The 17,681-nt window shown below is 37.1% G+C and overlaps 1 protein-coding gene across 2 annotated transcripts in view; it reads right to left on the bottom strand.

Annotated features, from left to right (window-relative positions):
* Positions 1-102: 102 nt before the first annotated feature.
* ROCK2 (Rho associated coiled-coil containing protein kinase 2) overlaps positions 103-17,681 on the bottom strand; it is a 98,444-nt gene continuing 80,865 nt past the window's right edge. For both annotated transcript variants that reach the window (XM_058019536.1, XM_058019537.1), the window contains 11 exons: positions 17,467-17,653; positions 17,037-17,130; positions 16,827-16,921; positions 15,974-16,153; positions 15,587-15,755; positions 12,566-12,636; positions 11,507-11,595; positions 10,692-10,770; positions 10,228-10,489; positions 9,404-9,617; positions 103-4,773 (listed from right to left, as the gene is read on the bottom strand). In XM_058019536.1, the coding sequence (XP_057875519.1) occupies positions 4,770-4,773; positions 9,404-9,617; positions 10,228-10,489; positions 10,692-10,770; positions 11,507-11,595; positions 12,566-12,636; positions 15,587-15,755; positions 15,974-16,153; positions 16,827-16,921; positions 17,037-17,130; positions 17,467-17,653 (1,444 nt within the window). In that variant the 3' untranslated portion in view covers positions 103-4,769. The remainder of the gene's footprint in view (positions 4,774-9,403; positions 9,618-10,227; positions 10,490-10,691; positions 10,771-11,506; positions 11,596-12,565; positions 12,637-15,586; positions 15,756-15,973; positions 16,154-16,826; positions 16,922-17,036; positions 17,131-17,466; positions 17,654-17,681) is intronic.

Raw genomic sequence — 17,681 nt, 5'->3', positions numbered from 1 at the left:
TGATGTGTTTTTCCAGAGTTCTTTAAGGTATCAAGACTACATACACTTATAATTTAAATTTTGTGACCTTTCACCATGACTTTCATTTTGAAAGCTCACTTTCATCTTGCACCTTCTACAAGATTATTGGAGCAAAAGCAGCTGCAGTCAAATCCAAGGCTTCACCCTTGCAATATTGAGTAGTAATGTGGCTTTCTTACCTTTAAAAAACACTGCTTCCTGCCTATCAAGTGGCAAAGATTCCACACCCCAATTTTCATTAATAAGACCTGGTAATTAGCATCCCTGTGCCAATACATTATGTTCTCTACATCCCCACTTCTTAGGAGCTATGTTTCTACAGCTACAGCTCTTCCATTCACTGCAGTAGTTTCTGAGGAGAACTAGGCTGGATGTGTTTTGAGTGTTCTTCTCTGCCACACACATTGCAGTAGACTTGTCCAGTTTCTCAGATGAGAATGTCTGAGCATGTACACCTGTCCAATTTTTAGGCAACTTCAACATCGAACACAAATTGTATTTTCAGAACCACTCCATCAATATCTTTTATGGAGATTAGAAAGAAGAATCCTTCCCACCCTCATGAAGGGTACTTCAAAGCAGCAGGCAAACTCTGTGATCCTTGGGATTCTGATAGAACCCTAAATGATTCAGAAGATTATCTTAAAAAATAAGAAATGTTTTCAATTTAAAGTGTACTATGTGCAGAGATGATTATTTGTAAAAAAATGTAATGCACTGAGAAAGGCACCAAGCCTGTCAGAGGTCAAGGAGTGTCTAGATCATGCTTTTAGTCATATGGTTTAGTTTTACATAGTTCTGTGAGGAGCAGAGAGTTGGACTCGATGATCCTTATAGGTCCCTTCCAACTTGATGTATTCTGTGATTACATGAGAAAATAAATTAATCATTATTGTAACATGAATGTCAAGGCAAACTGCCCAGGAACGTGGAGGAGACTGAAATACTCCAGTTTACTGAACTGGACCTTGTTCTTCCACCTCAAAAACAGAATAAGGAGGTGATTAAGGGTTTGTATGAGCAATGCAGGTAAGAAGTTTGCTTTCATATAAGCTCCCACTTTTCACAGCAGCATCTCATATACAACCTCACAAGCACACGATGGGTAAAGGCACTTGGGACCAAAAGATATTTTGGCCCATTCTTTTTTAAGGATGATTCTCTCAAAGTTAGATGGGAAATTAATACATTGTAAGATTACAAACAGAAAGGCTCAAATTTCTAATGATCACTTGACATTAGAAACAAACAAGAAACTAAAGAGAAAAAGCCCATCATTTCAGTGGCAGCTTTCCTGGCCTTGGTGCCTTCAGAGAGTCACTGAATGCCTGCCAAAATGTAGGAGGTTCAGTGTTTTCAAGAGGCAGTAAGAGAAAGTAAGTGAAATTTCAGTGATGTTTTAAATTTGGCCCCTGCCACTGCTAAGATCTTGAGCCTCCTGCATGTTTCCAAGTCCTACATCCTACTGTGATTCTGTGTCATGTTTTTGGTTACAGCATCAGCCATGCTCAGAAGCACAAGAACCACCACAGTTTTCCTCTAGTTAGAAGCAGACCTGGTGCTGGGTTGCTGGCAGTGCTGGAGGAGCTGCACTTTGGCAGGGACCACAAGAGGTAGGGAATTGCAGCACACAACTAGGACAGAAGTGGAAATCTCACTGCAGAAAGGTCTTTCTGACACCTGACAAGGTAACTTCAGTGGGATGTGCCTGTCCTTCTGTTCTGGTGAGTTCTTGGGTCTGGGAACTAAGGAGCAATTTCTGTACAAGTGCCTTGAGCTTCTGGCTCCAAGTCTGACCTCTGGTTTTCCAGAAGATTAATCTGCAGCTTGGCTATACCACTTCTTTACGCTTGTGAGACAAAAGGACTTGCAATGAGAGAATTTTCTATAGGTAAGTCATTCAGGCCATAAAAATGCCCTGTTTGCTTAGGACAAGACTGTAAAAAAAAGAAAATGTTAAAACATCCGTGACTTTCAAGTCAAATACTCCTTACTTCATGAATATGCCCTTCTCTCAAAAATATTAAAAGGTCACCACTAGACAATAAGGAAACAACACAAAACTCCAGGAACTAGCATTAAAGAGGTGTTTGCATTTCACAGCAGGATAAGGGGGAAGAACAGAAGAGCAGCTCTGCCTTCTTTCTGTGTGCTGGGTACAAAGTGAGGTTTGTGCAGCTCAGCCCAGGGGCCTTGAGGAAGCTGTGCTAAGTGAGCTCTGCTCTGGGCAGAGCACAGGAGCCCAGTGCTCCTGCACTGCTCCCTGACTCCATCTCAGCACAGCCTGCTGTCCGTACAGCTAAGGACTGCTTGTACAAGCATGGAATTCACACACTGCGACTAGCAATACTATCATATAGTACATCTCCTAAAATGTCAGGCTCAGCAGCGCCCCGTGGACTCACAGTAAATGAGGGCAAGCCAGGGAAAGAAAGTGCAAAGGATCCAGCCCCAGCAGTGGAGGAGGTGCCAAACAGCTCCCTGGAATCTGCTCTTTCTCCAAACACACAGCCTTTGCTGGGCTGCCTTTGGAGCAGCCCTTGCCTTTCCCATATCTGCTGCAGTAGTTATCTTTAGATTTAAATATTTCAATTAATTACCAGCTTCTCAAGTTCAGGAACTATTTTACCTTACTCAAATAGTTTATTTAAAAATATATATATATATATATAATATTCTCCAATTCAGAAAAGGATAGAACTTCCCACAATGTAACATTTTTTTATATATATATATAAAATATTTATGCATTCAGTGAATGGAAACAGTTTTACTGTATACATTTTTAATGTTGTACTCTATGCAAATCTGCATTATCTAAAAATATACCGTACTTCTGTAAATCAAAATAAGCAGGGAAAAACCACCGTAGCTGTATCTGGGTTATAATACCTAACAGAAATGATATGAAAGTTTTAGTTTTGAATTTAAGAACTCACAAACAACATTTTACTTTGTGAGCACATAAATAGAAGACTGAATACATTCTTGCTTTGTTAAGCTGAACTGTAGTAGAGGTTACAAAATGTAAATATATTTATTAATTTTCAGTATTTCAGTGTTTCCAAGTCCACTTTTCATGATAGTGTTAAATAAAACATGGTCCTATCCTTCCAAACATTTCAACACTCTTTAAAAACAAAAACAAACAAACAAAATTTTAAAGTGAAATGTCCTCCTTCATTGAAGTGTTAGATCATATTTTAAATTACTGCACTCCCACACAATATTTTATATATATATATATATATTCTAAATATATATATATATTTATATATATATAAAGAGACCAAATAGGAGACTACATTTTTTACTGTCAATATGTTTAACATCACATACTGTAGTTGTAAAAAACATGCATTTTCTGGGATAATTATGAACACATCATGAATGAGCCCATATATATTATATTTTTTGTACAACTCCAAGTTAAAAAAAAGTCAGAATAAGTGCCTCTGAGGCCCTTTCTTCCCAGCTATCAGTTCTCAAAACACACTACTGAATTTTTTATCTATGCCTACAGCTATGTGCTAGAGAACCAGATTAAAACTTTAAAATACATCTACAGTATGTTTCACTTTTCTTAAAGTTTGTGACAGTCCTCAGATACTGTGTTGTGAAATGTAAAAATAGTCACAGATTCTTTTATTTTCCAGAAATAAAAAAAAAAAAAACACATCTAGGAGAGTATGCAAAAACAAGGCAAAATGAAGTTTCATAGCACTTAATGAGGGTTAATATAAGTCAATAAGGAGTACTGAGGTTTGTAAAAAGGGCTGGATGAGCAGTTACATGTACAAGCAAATGGTCTGGTAAATCCCATGCTCTCAGACATTGTTTCTGTAACCAACACTTCTCCACCCTTAAAACCAGTTGATATACATTCAAAATAGATTGACACTGATATACTTAATAGGTGTAAAAATAGTGCACTATTTTTTCTGCCACAAAGCAAAACTGCATCCTAAGAGCTGGTAAACTTTCTTTTTCCTTAAATAGAAAGGATGGGCAAAAAAAACTTGAAAAAAATTTAAATTAAGGCAATTAGACAGGTACAAGGGGACTGCCCATGATGATGTAGCTGAAACTAGTATATACTTCAAACCTATACTAGCTGCTGAACACTGACATGCAGCTTCTGATAGATGTGTATGAATGATATAAACTTCAACATTATGGCTTTATACAAGTGCATAGTTGCAACTGCAATAAGTAACGGTATCTGATTAATAAGCATAAAAAAATAAAGTGGAAAGATTTTTAAACCCCTCTTGCAGTATTACAGTACAATATATTTACACAGTTTAATGGTCACTTCTCACAGATGCAGTCTCTATCACTGTGGTGGATCCTCCTCCGGTTCTACGTGCAGACATGCTGGTGGCATCTTTACCAAAGCTGAAAAGTCAGTTTCTTCCATTGCAATACTCATTCCTCTCGATCCTTTTATGAAATGTAGTGTATGTGTCTTGCCAAGAAAGCTTTTGTGGAACAGAGCTTAAAAGGTTACCTAACATATCCTTTGACTATTTACCAACCATTCCTCAACTGATCAGTCACTTGGGAGAATACAGGAAAACCCTCAGAGATTAGTAATTTATATTGCAGCAAAAATGTAAACCTCTGATATATATAGCACAATCTCTCAGGAAAATATATATTTTTAATATATTTTGGGATATGTTTCAGTCTTGCTGTAATGGGAAGAAAATTATCACCTTGACTGTGTCTGCATTCACGGAAAGCAGTTAGCTGAAAAAGAAGCAGGAAGTTTGGTCAGTAAGTGCAACAAATATAAATCTGACAAAAATATACTTCTTCAAAGTCTTCCTTTAAGATGGGTTCATCACTGTACTTGTGAGAAGCGCCTTTCCTCTGCATCCAACAGCAACATTACTCCAGTATAGCACATCCTTACACACTGTAATCCCAAATCAATTAAACCCCCTTGCAATACATGAGGGTAAAGTACAATATGCACAGTGTAATAGTTACTTCTAAAGGATTAGTGATCAGTAAGCTTTTAATACACAAAGATGCAGAATATTTAATTAACATAATGCTCATTACTGTGAACACTAAGCCAGTTAAGTTCTGCCAGAGCTGGTTCCTCAGTTCCCAGAGCACACAGCAGAGGAGCAGCCCTAGTGCCACTGTTATACAGCTGAGACATACCTCACATACTCTTTAAAACAATTCTTAGGCATTTAACATTTAGGTTTTTTCTGTGTAAATATAAGATTGCATCAATGTGTGAAATGATCAGATCCTGAGGCCTATAAAAAAGGTAAAGCTATTTGCAATACATCCAGAATTAAGCCATGGGACAAATCAGATCACTGCAACAGCGGGATGTTTCTAAAGCACTCAAGGAAACCACACCACAGAAGCTGCAAACCCATCTTTTTACATAGTTGCCAAATGTCTGGTTAGGTACCCAGAAAGCACAGCACTGCAAAGGAAAGCCAAGTCAAATCCACTTCAGAACAGAGGTAGAAAAGCAAAATGCAGAACTCCAGTGATTTCATGTCTGCTAGCCATAGACCAGTTTATATTCAAAGCTTAGAAATGAAAAGTAAATACCAAGTCTACTTCAGCTAAACATCCAACTGCTACCATCTCCCTTTTATCCTTCAAATATTCAATGCTGAGGTTCCCAGTATTAGCATTAGAGATGAGCAAGGACCCTGAAAACAGCAGTTTTGGGTTTTTTTTCAGGCAGGCAGACATGAATTTTGAAAAAAAAATCTAAAATTAGAAAAATAAAAACACTGGCAAAGGCAACAACTTTGTTTTAATGAAAATGACTCCTCTAAAAGTTCAATATGATGAACAGAATCTCATTTTTCTATTTAAAATTTTAAAATGAGATCTTGTATTTTCTCTGCTTTGAGAAACAAAATCCAACATAGCATGCTGTATTCAAAGGCAAACAAATCCATTCCTCTCTATTTAGATTTACCCCTTATACTTCTTCAGAAATCAAAAACATCGTCATCATCATCATCACCATCAATATCATCAACATCATCAAAGGACCAATCCCAGTCCTTAAATGCCAGATCAAGTAATCTGCAACAGGAGGGTTTGATGTTTAATGAGTGTCACACTTCTATAAAAGACTTGAAAATTCCTTTTGCTATCACTAAACCTTTTTAACTGAAAGACTGTTTAAGGTAGGTGGGTTTGTTCCTTTGCCTATCACGACTATGAAGATTCAGTTAGTGTTCATGAAAGTTATGAATATTGCATTCATTGCAGATCCATCTCAAAAATAATTCTAGTCAATACAGAACTCTTACCATATTGATTTTTCCCCTAGAATTCCAGTAGGAAAGACCAACATGTACCTTTTATAAAATTATCTGCTTTCTGTTTTGTTGTTGTTTTTGCTGACTAAGGTGGTTTTATGCTCTTCTGCTATCCCCTTCCAGACAATAAGGCAAACCTAACAATTTTTCCAATAAAATCAAGTAATTTTGAGTGCTGAAAAGAACACTGAATAAGATAGTTCATCTGAACTTACAAACAAACATAGCAGGATTTTACTGTATCCCAAAACAGGGTGATTACACTGTGAAGCTATTCTGTAGCTTGTTATTTAAAGTTAAGCAATGCCAAAAAAGAGGATTTATCAACTTGTTGTCTAGGCCTCACTGTCTGTGCTCCTTGTATGGTCACCATAGAACAAAGAAGGCAAGCAAGGCAAACCCTGTCAGCAAATGAGTCATTTTACTTATCTGAGGCATTTATTTTTGGGATGAGGTGAATCATTGTCTAGAAGCACTCATCTCTTTCTGTTCTAATATCTTAAGTACTAACTTTTCAACTGCTATAGCTACAACAAATGAAACACAGCCTAGTCATCTCTCCAGTGAGCTGAAGGATCCTAATCAGAGTTGTATGCCAAGCACAGGATGCAGGCATGGAAACCTTACCCTAAGAGAGCATCAATATAAACATGTTACGTTGTTTAATACAGTTAATCACATGTTCTAAACAAAATGGGTTTCAGGGGAATTAGTATTTTCAGGCTTTAAACTATTTAAGCCTTTAAATGTGATATAGCCCTGAAAAGGCTCAATATTCATTTGCTACATGAACTATAGCTATTACACTTAAATTCATAAGAATCAAAATACATGAAAGTTGGTTTTTTTTTCCAATTTGGAATTATCCATTTGGCATGACCCAACCAAATGGCTGAGCAGAAATTATATGGTCTGTATGAAAAACTGGTTTGCCCTTTCTTAAATCCTCACGAAGAAAAACAGCCATGAAAGCCATCATTGTGGTTGTGTGAAATTCCTAGCAGGGACACCATTTTTAGGACCAGGCAGCTTGGAAGGAACCTGCTCCAAGCAGGGTCAGATATAAAACCAGCCCAGGATGCTCAAGGCCTTGTCCTGTCAGGTGTTGAGAGCCTCCAGGGATGGAGCCTGTCCAGCCTCACTGGCCTCCCTCTCTGCATTGGCTTTTCCTTCTCTCCAGCTGGAGTGTCTCCTGGTTCAGGGGAGCCCCTTGTTTCTCACCATGCAGCACTGATGAGCCTGGCTCTGTCTCCTGGATGCCCTCCCCAGAGGCTGCTATAGGAGCCCCTGGGCATGTCCATCATCCAGGCTCAACAAGCCCAGCTCCCTCAGGCCTCTGCTCTGACCATCCTGGTGGTCTCTGCTTGCTCCTTCCCCAGTGTGCTGAGGTCTGGCTGAATCTGGGGGCTCAAAGGTGGAGGCAGGGTTGTGCTGCAGACTATGGAGTGGCCAGAGGGGTATAATCTCTTCCCTCAGCCATCCAGCTGTGCTCCTCTTGGTGCTCCTCTTGGTGCAGTCCCAGAACCTACCTGGCTGCCAGGGCCCACTGCCCTAGATTTAACTGGCAACTACATCTCCATTCTTCATAAAGTTCATAAAGGAAAATTAATTATTTCATATGGTAAGCCCTTGCACAAAAGTCTCATAGAAGCCACACTGAGATATAAATTTACCATAGCAATTACAGTTATTTATGAGTATGTGGTTTCTAATTAAAGGTGTTTAAATCCATACAAATTTCCACTGGTTTGACAGACCTGCATTATTCTGGTAATAGGTGACATGACCTCACAGAACTACACTTTTCTTCTGTTAGGTACATTTGTGAGGCTCACTTGGAAACTTAAACTGAAGAATTACATGCTTTACACACAAAAACACTCACCCCCCTCCTTTTCCCCCAGTATAGAATGGTAAATACTATGCTATGAAAGCATTTTGTACCAAAGTTCAAGACTGAAAAAAGGGTACTGGAAGAAAAATAATTATTTGCAGAACACCTAAAAATAGCTATTGAAAAAAATCAGAATTTATCATATACCTTTATATGTTAACAGCAAGAAACAGAGCAATACCACTAAGTTAGACTGTAAACAGTATGGAGAAGTGATCTACTTGTCCCCCAAATTGTCATGAATGTTTTCCTGATTCATGCTTTCAGTCCTATCACTGATATTTTATTTTTGCACAAAGAAACTCTTCAATAATTGGTCCCTAAAAAGTTCTTTTGCACAAAGAAACTCTTCAATAATTGGTCCCTTTTTTCCTTCATGATTATAATAAGTCTATTAATTTAAAATCCAAATTATGAGGTCTGATTCTCTTTAAAATATGTAAATTAAATCACCAAAAATTAGACTGTATGAAGGTTGGGAGGGAAGTGGAATTAAATTACTCTAAGTCCTTCCACTATGCATTTCCACCCATTAAAACACCAGTATCTGTTTAAGATCCTTATGCTTTATAGCATAAGGATGTTTTGTGGTAATAGCAGCATCACAGCAAGTGTGCTTCCCTGCATTCACAACTGTAACTCTGGCCACACACCCAGCCCAGGTCTCACCCAGCCACCTGAGATACTGGTGCCAGTCTGGTCACAGAACAAAGGACAGCAATCCTGTCTAGGCACTGCCCAATTACCTCTCTGGGGAAAAATGTTCAGCCTTTGCTTAACTGGAACACTGCAATGAACAAAATAAGTGAGACCAACCTTTTCACAGGCTGCCAGCACTGGGAACTGACAGAAAAAAATATAAACTAGTACTGCAGGTGATGAAAAAAGCAAACTGAAAAAAAGCCACAAACTGCCCTGCACAATCATATAAATGCTACCTGCAGAATGCTATCAACTTCCACAGCACAGCACATAGGATTCTGCTCCTTTGAAGAGATCAGCAGTAAACTAACAATTTTTACATGGACAATTTTTACCCAATCAGAAGAATCTGATTAGGCTGTTCTTTTAGGGATCATGAGACATTAGCATGAGCCCTTCTACCCTGAATAAGAAATTGAAACCAATTGCAGTAAAACATTTAGAACAATAAATTAAATAGCAACTCTTGTGTCACCTTGGTTTGTTTGGAGGAAGCTGTCGACTTGGTCGTCTGATGGACTGGTTTGGCTGTACCTTCATGGAAGTTCTGGGAGAAGATCGAGCAAAGGGGTCTGGTGCTGGAGGCTTCTTGGGTATTTTTTTCACCAGTCGGCTCACCCATTTTTGCTGTTCTTCTGTAGAATTAGCTAACAGTAGTAGATTCTTCGCCGTAGAAATATCATAGTACACTGTAATAAGATTTTAAAAATAAAAATGAATATTATTATTATTCTAAACATGGCTCCACATCAAAAATTAGCTGTCAGATTAGGATACTCTCATACTTGAAGCAGAGAAATCAGCAGAGGGGTCAAAAGTAAAATGTACCAGTAGGTTTCATGGCTGCTGACAGTGCCCCCTCTTTATATTTTGAGAGTAACAGCTTAGTACTGTGGAAGATGCACATTCGAGTGGAAGACAAAGAGGTGTGACTGAGACTAAGAAATTATATAATGTTGAGTCACAAGGAGCAACCTTCACCACATGTAACCCCTTCCATAGCGCTGTTGTTTCCCACAGCACAGCACAACGCAGTGTGAGCACCTTTACAACTACCATGCTCTGCTGCACGAGGATGACACACAGCAGGCACATGCACACCACAGCCACGTGCCATGAACCCAGAGCAGAGTGACCCTCACGGAGACACCCTCGGAAAGGGGCTGATGGCCATGTACTAACAAAAGACAAACCAACCTTGATGTTCAGTTGGTGTCAGACCATTACCAGAATCCTCTGATCTCTTAGAATGCCTTGTGGCTCCAGCACTATCTGCATATTTAAATACTTGCTATTTACCTTTGCAAGGCGCTATAATCTCTTCCTTTTTATCCATGTGATCTTTGTGACATTTGATATGGCAGCGGCGACATTCCAGAGCAGGAGGAGGTTTAAACATGTGCCACAGGGGCTTCATGCAAGCTTCACAATTGGTTGGGAAGTGGTAAAGAGTAGGTATAAACTCATGTCCTTTGTGACAAATGTAATTTGACTTCTCTCCCATGGGCTCCACAGGAAATTCCTGTTCCTTTTTGCTCTCTCCTTCATTAGCATATAGGATCTAGAATGAAAGCAAAATAATCTCAATACTCTGAGATAGCAAATATAAATTGAGAGTCTTTATCTAAGTACAAAGATTGAAGAAGTATACTAGGAATGATTTTTCAATGATTTCTTAGTAAATATTTCATTAGACAGTATTTTTGTCAATGTCTGAAATGCCATGTCTATTACACTAGAAACATTAATTTATTAATGAATACCTGGAATATCCTAGGAATTTCCTTGGCATCTGCTCTGTACACATCAGTCTGAGTGACTGGTCGGACATGGAAGAGTTTGCTATAGGAAATTGTTTTAATAAGGACAAAAATTAATGTTACCACAATTATAAATATGACAGATTAAGTTAGGATATAACATACCACATTAAGGCTTAGAACCATTAAAGATTTGTCAAGTTTGTACAGATTTCTAATCACTTGGTAAAGCCCTGTCTTTTAACCCTGCACATGAACTCCCAAAAACTCTAAATAAAAATAAGTCACAAGCATCCAGCTACATTTGTGGAAGCACCGAGAAACCATCATCCTGTGACTTTAATGGCTGCTGGCACCTTTCTAACACAATCCTTTCCCCATGCTCTGAATAACCACATTCTGCATTTATCAAGAAAATAAATTACCTATATAACCCCCCTGTAAGGCAATTATATATCTCCATGTTGTAGGAGAAAATACATGAACACTGAAAATGATACCTTCTCTGCTACAGTTTTCATTACATGCTCTGCTCCCAAGTGTGTGTGAGGCAGGTCTAGCTGAGCTAGTGGGGGGCACTTCAGTTACACCAGGGCTCAGTGTACCAGTCTGAGCCCCACACTGCTCCTCCTGCACCACTGCCTACAGCAAACCCCACTCTGCACCACAGTGGGTCCAGCTCTACAGTTCAGATTAAAAAAGCCATGTCCCATGTGATGTGCTCCCAGACTAGACCTCAAAAAGCCCTTTGGTCACAGATCTTTCCAACAGAGTTCACCTACAGATCAGAAGAAGGAAACACACATGGCAATACTTACTCTATATCCAATACCATATGGGGATTAGATTGCTCTTTATCTTGTTCACTGTCATAGAACAGGATCTTCTTGCTGCTTACAATTACATACTGTTAGGAGAAAAAGGATAAAACATGTTTTAATTCAGCTCATCACAGATGTCAAATATGTCACAACAATTATCTAGCACATATGTTATAGCAATATTTTTCTACAATTTGATTAAATGGTACCTAAGTGGACAGTGGTAGTACTAAGTCCATGCCAAGGAATTCATTGCATAACAAACAAAATTCTGATTACCTGATAAATCAAATTATATTATCAGATTAACTGATTTTAAAACATATTTAAATATCTATGAAGAAACAAAAATGAAGGTCAGGAAGAAAGTAGGATATAAGCTTTTCCTTTCTATTTTATTGATTTAATTTTCACTTGGACACTTGGACTAGTAGAGAGAGTAACTATCCTCCTGCCTATTTCATGTGTGCAGGTCACAGCTAATAGAGATCATATTTAAAAAGATCACTATTATACTTACCAGAATAGCTAGCAATGTTCAGTAAAAAGCTCATTACCTAAAAGATGTCCTACTGGAAGTATTTTGCCTAGAATTAACTGTAGGGCAGCAGTAAGGAAATTTGTATGAAAATATGTATGTTACGTTTTGGACAAAGACTCATCATAGAGGTTACTGAGAAGCAGTAAACAAATGAAGGCTGCACAAAAAGGAGGAGTAGGTTTTAGTCTTTAACTCCTAAATAAAGAAATTGTCAAGAGCATCTGTTTCCAGACTCTGCCTAAATCCAGCTGTGTAATACTGATGGGAATGCTCATGGCATGTAAAAACATCTGAAGATCATGAATGACTGCTCTCACCTCTGGCTTTACAAAGACGTGTCTTAAATTATTGCAATTGTCTTAAGCTGCTCCTCTCAGATGTAACTATATCAGTTAACACATTTTATACATTTAAGTAAGGAGAGAAAACATAGAAAAACTGAAGAGCTGAAAACCTACAGTAAGTTTAAAGTTGAACTTATGCATGAAACAAAATAATATATCTAGTTTTCTTACCTTTTTAACCCATCCAAATTTTTTTGTGTTATTTCTAACAGGCATTGATAGCCAGCCTTCCAATCTTGATTCTGAAAAAGAGATATGTATTAAAGAACAGATAAAAAAAAATTGAGACTACTGTGCATTTTAGAAGTTATTGAACATCAATAATAAAGCAAGAGAGCAAACACGAGAAGATGAACTATTTAACAGTTTAGATCTTGCCAAGTTTATCGTGGTAAATGCTCAGGAATACTTTAAATAATGAACCACTGAATACAGCCAATAACCAGCAATGCAATCACAAAGTAGTAGGAGGAAGAAGGGAAAGAACTTGCAATTATAGCACACACATTCCCTTTAGTAATTTTTTCATGTCTTAAAAGCCTTATGTCTATTGACCATTACCTTTTACAACAGCACCTAAAGATATTAGTACAGACCACACAACATTCAATCCAAGACCAAAAAAAGGCAAATTACCACCACAAATAATCTATATACCCCATATGGGGGAAATGTCAGTTTAGTATTCTAATTCATACTTTTTGGTCTCTAAATTTTTCTTTTCTCTAATTCTGCCTGTATCTCCTAGGCTTTCTGATCCAAAAGAAGTAATTTTTGGCTAACTTTTGGGCCTTGCCTGAATTCAACTGCCCTTTCACACACTTGCAGTATTTTATATTACACTGGCACATTTGTCAGGTTTGATTTATCCATAGTATTGAGAGCTCAGCTGTTGTTTGACACACGCATTTCAGCAGTCACCAAAAGCTCAACAGGATCACACTTTCCCAGTGCTTGGTAATACACAGGATCACATACCCTTCCACCCTATTTTTGTAGCTGCACGTACCACAAGTGTTTCTTCTCCCTATGCTTTATTAAGGGGAACTACTTAATTGCAATAATATTTTTCTGATGAGTTTCCTACCCTAACAGATAACCTCTACTACTGCTGAGGAACCTCCAAGTCAAAAACAGTGAAGTGTTAAGCATTAATAAAGACAAAACCATGGAACCAGCAGAAACATACTCAAAAATTACAAAAACTATTTTTCTTCTTATCAGAGGGCATTTGCATGTTCCTGCCCATGTTTAACACCGTGTAACAAATAATTACTAGATATTCATAGAATTCTTTTGGTGTTAGAGAGACTTAAAGCAAGATACACAGATACACACTGTCTTCAATGTTTATTGCCCTACAAGCAATGCTGTTGAAGACCTATTTTAATAAACATATCAAGTACATGAAACAGTTCTGTAACATTTGCTTTGCCTCATACCTGCCACCTTATATTGTTCCTTTCAACTACACTTCATAGAAAGTGTAATAAGCATAAGGTTGATACAAAAAATAGTCTACCCCATATCCAGGAAGCAGAAGTAGAGCAAAAAAATCCATATTTCTTGTATTTCCTCAAATATTATTTTCTTATTTTTCTCTGTAACTGGGAATACAGATTAAATTAGACAAAATGGACAGCTTCTCATTATCGTTCTTCAATTCTGGTATCCATTCAATACTAACAGATCAGAAAAAGGGCAGAATATTCCAAACTCCTCAAAATACATGCTAATCAACACTAGGACACTATCCTACCTCAAATATTTTGAAATTATGTCAGCAAAAAATCTCAGCTAAGATTTTTACCTTAGAACAAAGCAAATCCATGCACATACCACAACAGCAGCTAACAAGGAAAAATACATATGTATGTAAGTTTTCTTTCATTAGAAGCTTCAAAGCAAAAACCAGAGAATGAGGAAAATAGAGGAAATAGAGGAAATACTTTACTGTAGTTTGATGAAGTAATGTCAAAATACCAAAAGAGGTCCTACCACCTTTAGTGGAAAGGTATTCATACTTTAAAGGAATCTCACGTGAAATAGAGAAATTTGAATGCAATAAAAAACCCACCTCTAACATTAACACTAAACAAAAGCTTTGTTAAAAAGGTGTAGGTATAGTCACATAAAATGAATATAGAATTAATAAAACAGAGCCTTATCACTCATAATATACTTTTAAGACAAAACAATGTAATATTCAGGACAATGAATTTCTACAAGAAAATTATATATGTTTAGATGCGAGCCATTAGATATTTCCACACTTCACTTAAACACAAAGATTTGACCTTTTGGTGTTCAGTACCTTAGGGTCATACAGAGAGCTGCAGATGCTGTGTAGAGCTATCTTGAAAACAAGCCATAAGGCTAATTTATTCAATGACTCAATAAAAATGGTGGGTTTGTAACTGTCAACAAGCATTTGCAAACATTTAGAGAAAACAGGCCAGTTATTTGTTCATGCAAACTTTCTCATGTCTTTGATGGCAATGTTTACTGCTACTGCAGCATGTTATCTGCCAAATTTGGTTTATGAGTCTTTCATTATGTATTAATAGTGTTAGTTCTGAACCAAAAAATAACACAATAAGAACAAAACCAAACAGCTCTCAGGAGTGTCACCTGTGCTATCAACTTCTGTAGGGCTGTGGGAACAAGACAAAGGCTCTTCCTCAGAGTCAGAATCGGAATCAAGAAGCATGCGAGAACTGGAAGGCTTAGTGGCAATACTGACAGAGGTAGAAGAGTGCTGATAGGTAAAGGACATGGATTCCATAGTGTGGGATTGAGTGATATGGACTAAACATAAAGCACAAAGGAGGAAAAGTAGAAAAGAAGTCAAAATAGAATCTCTAAAGAGAGTATTAGTTTTACATTTCATCACATACACACAATAATTGTAAAGTAACCACCAAAGTAAAGTGAAAAAAAAATTTAGTTCTAATGGAGAACAACAGAATTTTTAAAAAATTTCTTTAAATAAATATAAGGTGAAGTATTACAACAGACAGATTTAGTTAGCAGGTGAGCAAGTGATCACTGTCAAAGGATTGGTAAGATAGTAGAAACAGATGAAGATGAGAATCACAGAATCTTCAGACCATCAATTTAATACTCCGGTATCTATGGAAAAACACTGGTATGAACCTAGTTAATGCAAAAATATTAACAAAATTAACATACCAGGGAATCCATCATCTGCCTCAGCCTCTCCAGGCCCACTGCCTATGCTACTGTTGTCCAGCCCAATGTGCAGTGACTGCAGCTGGGAGCGAAGCTGTTCAATGTCACTGTCTTTGCTGTCCAGAGTCATCTGCAGCTCAATCCGTATCTGACTCTCTTCTGCTATTTGCTGCAGGGATAAATTGCAAGATTTCCTATTATCACAATATTTGGTTACTCAGAGAAAACTATGCAGAATTTCTAGCCAATCTCAATATACATTCTGTGTATTTCTTCTGGTTGGGGAAATTCAAAAATAGAGACTGGATATGCTACCTTAAAGTCTGTATCAATAGTAAGAATTTACAGAAAAATACTCAAATGTTTATATTTACAAAAGGATCTTACTGCCTGCATTTCATTTATTTCTTTCTGATACTTGATCATCATCTGGGTTAACTTTTCTCGTTCAGACTTCAGTTCCATATGCAGCTTCCTATTTTCCTTTTCCTTCCGCCGTACATCAGTGTCAGCTCCACGTTTGACTGGACCCTTGCGATTCATGATTTCAGCCAATTTATTCACAGCCTTCCCATGGGAAAGAAAAAGTGACAAAAACCACACTAATAAATACATAGATTTAAGTTGTTAAGAATTAAGTCGTCTCTCCATCTATAACCAAGCACTTCTAACTATAAATTAAGATCTCTACAATCCAATATTACAAGCTTGCTTTAATTCAATGTATTACACAAAATATAAAAGAAGGTAATGATGCCCTTTTTACTTGAAGCAAGCATTAGCTGTGTGAGCACGTTCACTCATTTAAAGAATCCCTTCCATTTTCACTACATAGACTCAAAATATGTCTTCGTATTAAAATGCCACTTGTTCTAAAAAACAATTTAGATTAAAATCAGAAATATAAAATTATATATAAATATATATCTGATTAAAATCAGATAAATAAATCAAGATTGAAACCAGTAACATATCAAATCATTTGAAGGAAATGAAGGCTTCTGCTGGTCGAATACATCTGGATTAGAAGTTCCTCTATTATGAATCATAAGGATTCAGTTTTACTACACTGAAAGTCTACTTAGAAGAAGGGGGAAAAAACCCCAACATATTTTCTTTCAGAGCAAAAACAAATAAAGCAATACTGGTATATATCAACAGTTGATCAAGCAAAGTATTCTATTAAAATTATTTGATTCATGAACATTGTGTCTACATGCATTTGAATATATTTGCTTACCTGGGTTTTTAATGTTCTCTCATTCAACAACTGTTTCTCAAATTGTGCTTTAATATTTCCTACATTTGCTTCTTCTTCTTTAAGCTTTGTAATTTCTGTAGCAAGATAATTAAAAGAAAATCTATGAAAACTCATGACAAATGCATGTAGTACTATTAAAGAACAAACCTAGTTTCAATTTAAATCCCATTTGTTTCAGAGATTACGTACGTTCTTGTGCCTCCTTCAGTTTATTGTTTAGTTCTTCTTTCTCATTAGCAAGGTTAGCCACATCACTAGTTAGTGTCCTATTTGCTTCCTCCAACTAAAAAAAAACAAAGGATATGTGAACATGTAACAAATCTCATTTGGCAAACAAAGCAGCATTACAAGACAGAAGAAAATGCTGCAGAGTGAGACCAGGATAAGGAAAAGAAGCCTTGCTGTAAGAGGGGTAGGGGCACAAAAGAAAGAATGGTCAGAGAAATGCATGGAAGAAACACAGTAAGAGATTCTTGAATTTCAATCATAAGAAAGAAATATTTTCCAAAGATCAGATATACTTGTATATCTCTAAATCTGCCAAAGAGCAATGGATAACTCAAACTGCAAATAAAGCTCATGTACAATGTCTACCAAAATTACAGATCATGTAACTCACTGAAGCTATGGTGGCATCTTTCTCAGTAAGTTCCTGTTTATGCCTCGCCATCATCTCTTTAATCTCCAGCTCTTTCATAATCTTCTCTTTTTCCAAATCAGAGTACTGTTCTTCAGCAATGGAACGGGCAAGTTGTTCTGAATCTGCTTTTGTCAAAGTAATCTCTAGCTGAGCAGCCAAGGAATCTCTGCAAATTATTGATATTTACTTTTAAC

This window comes from Melospiza georgiana, chromosome 3 (genome assembly GCF_028018845.1).
Source record: "Melospiza georgiana isolate bMelGeo1 chromosome 3, bMelGeo1.pri, whole genome shotgun sequence".
NCBI lineage: Eukaryota > Metazoa > Chordata > Aves > Passeriformes > Passerellidae > Melospiza > Melospiza georgiana.
The sequence above is the reverse complement of the archived record's forward strand: the minus strand, read 5'-3'. Positions and strand labels throughout refer to the sequence as shown.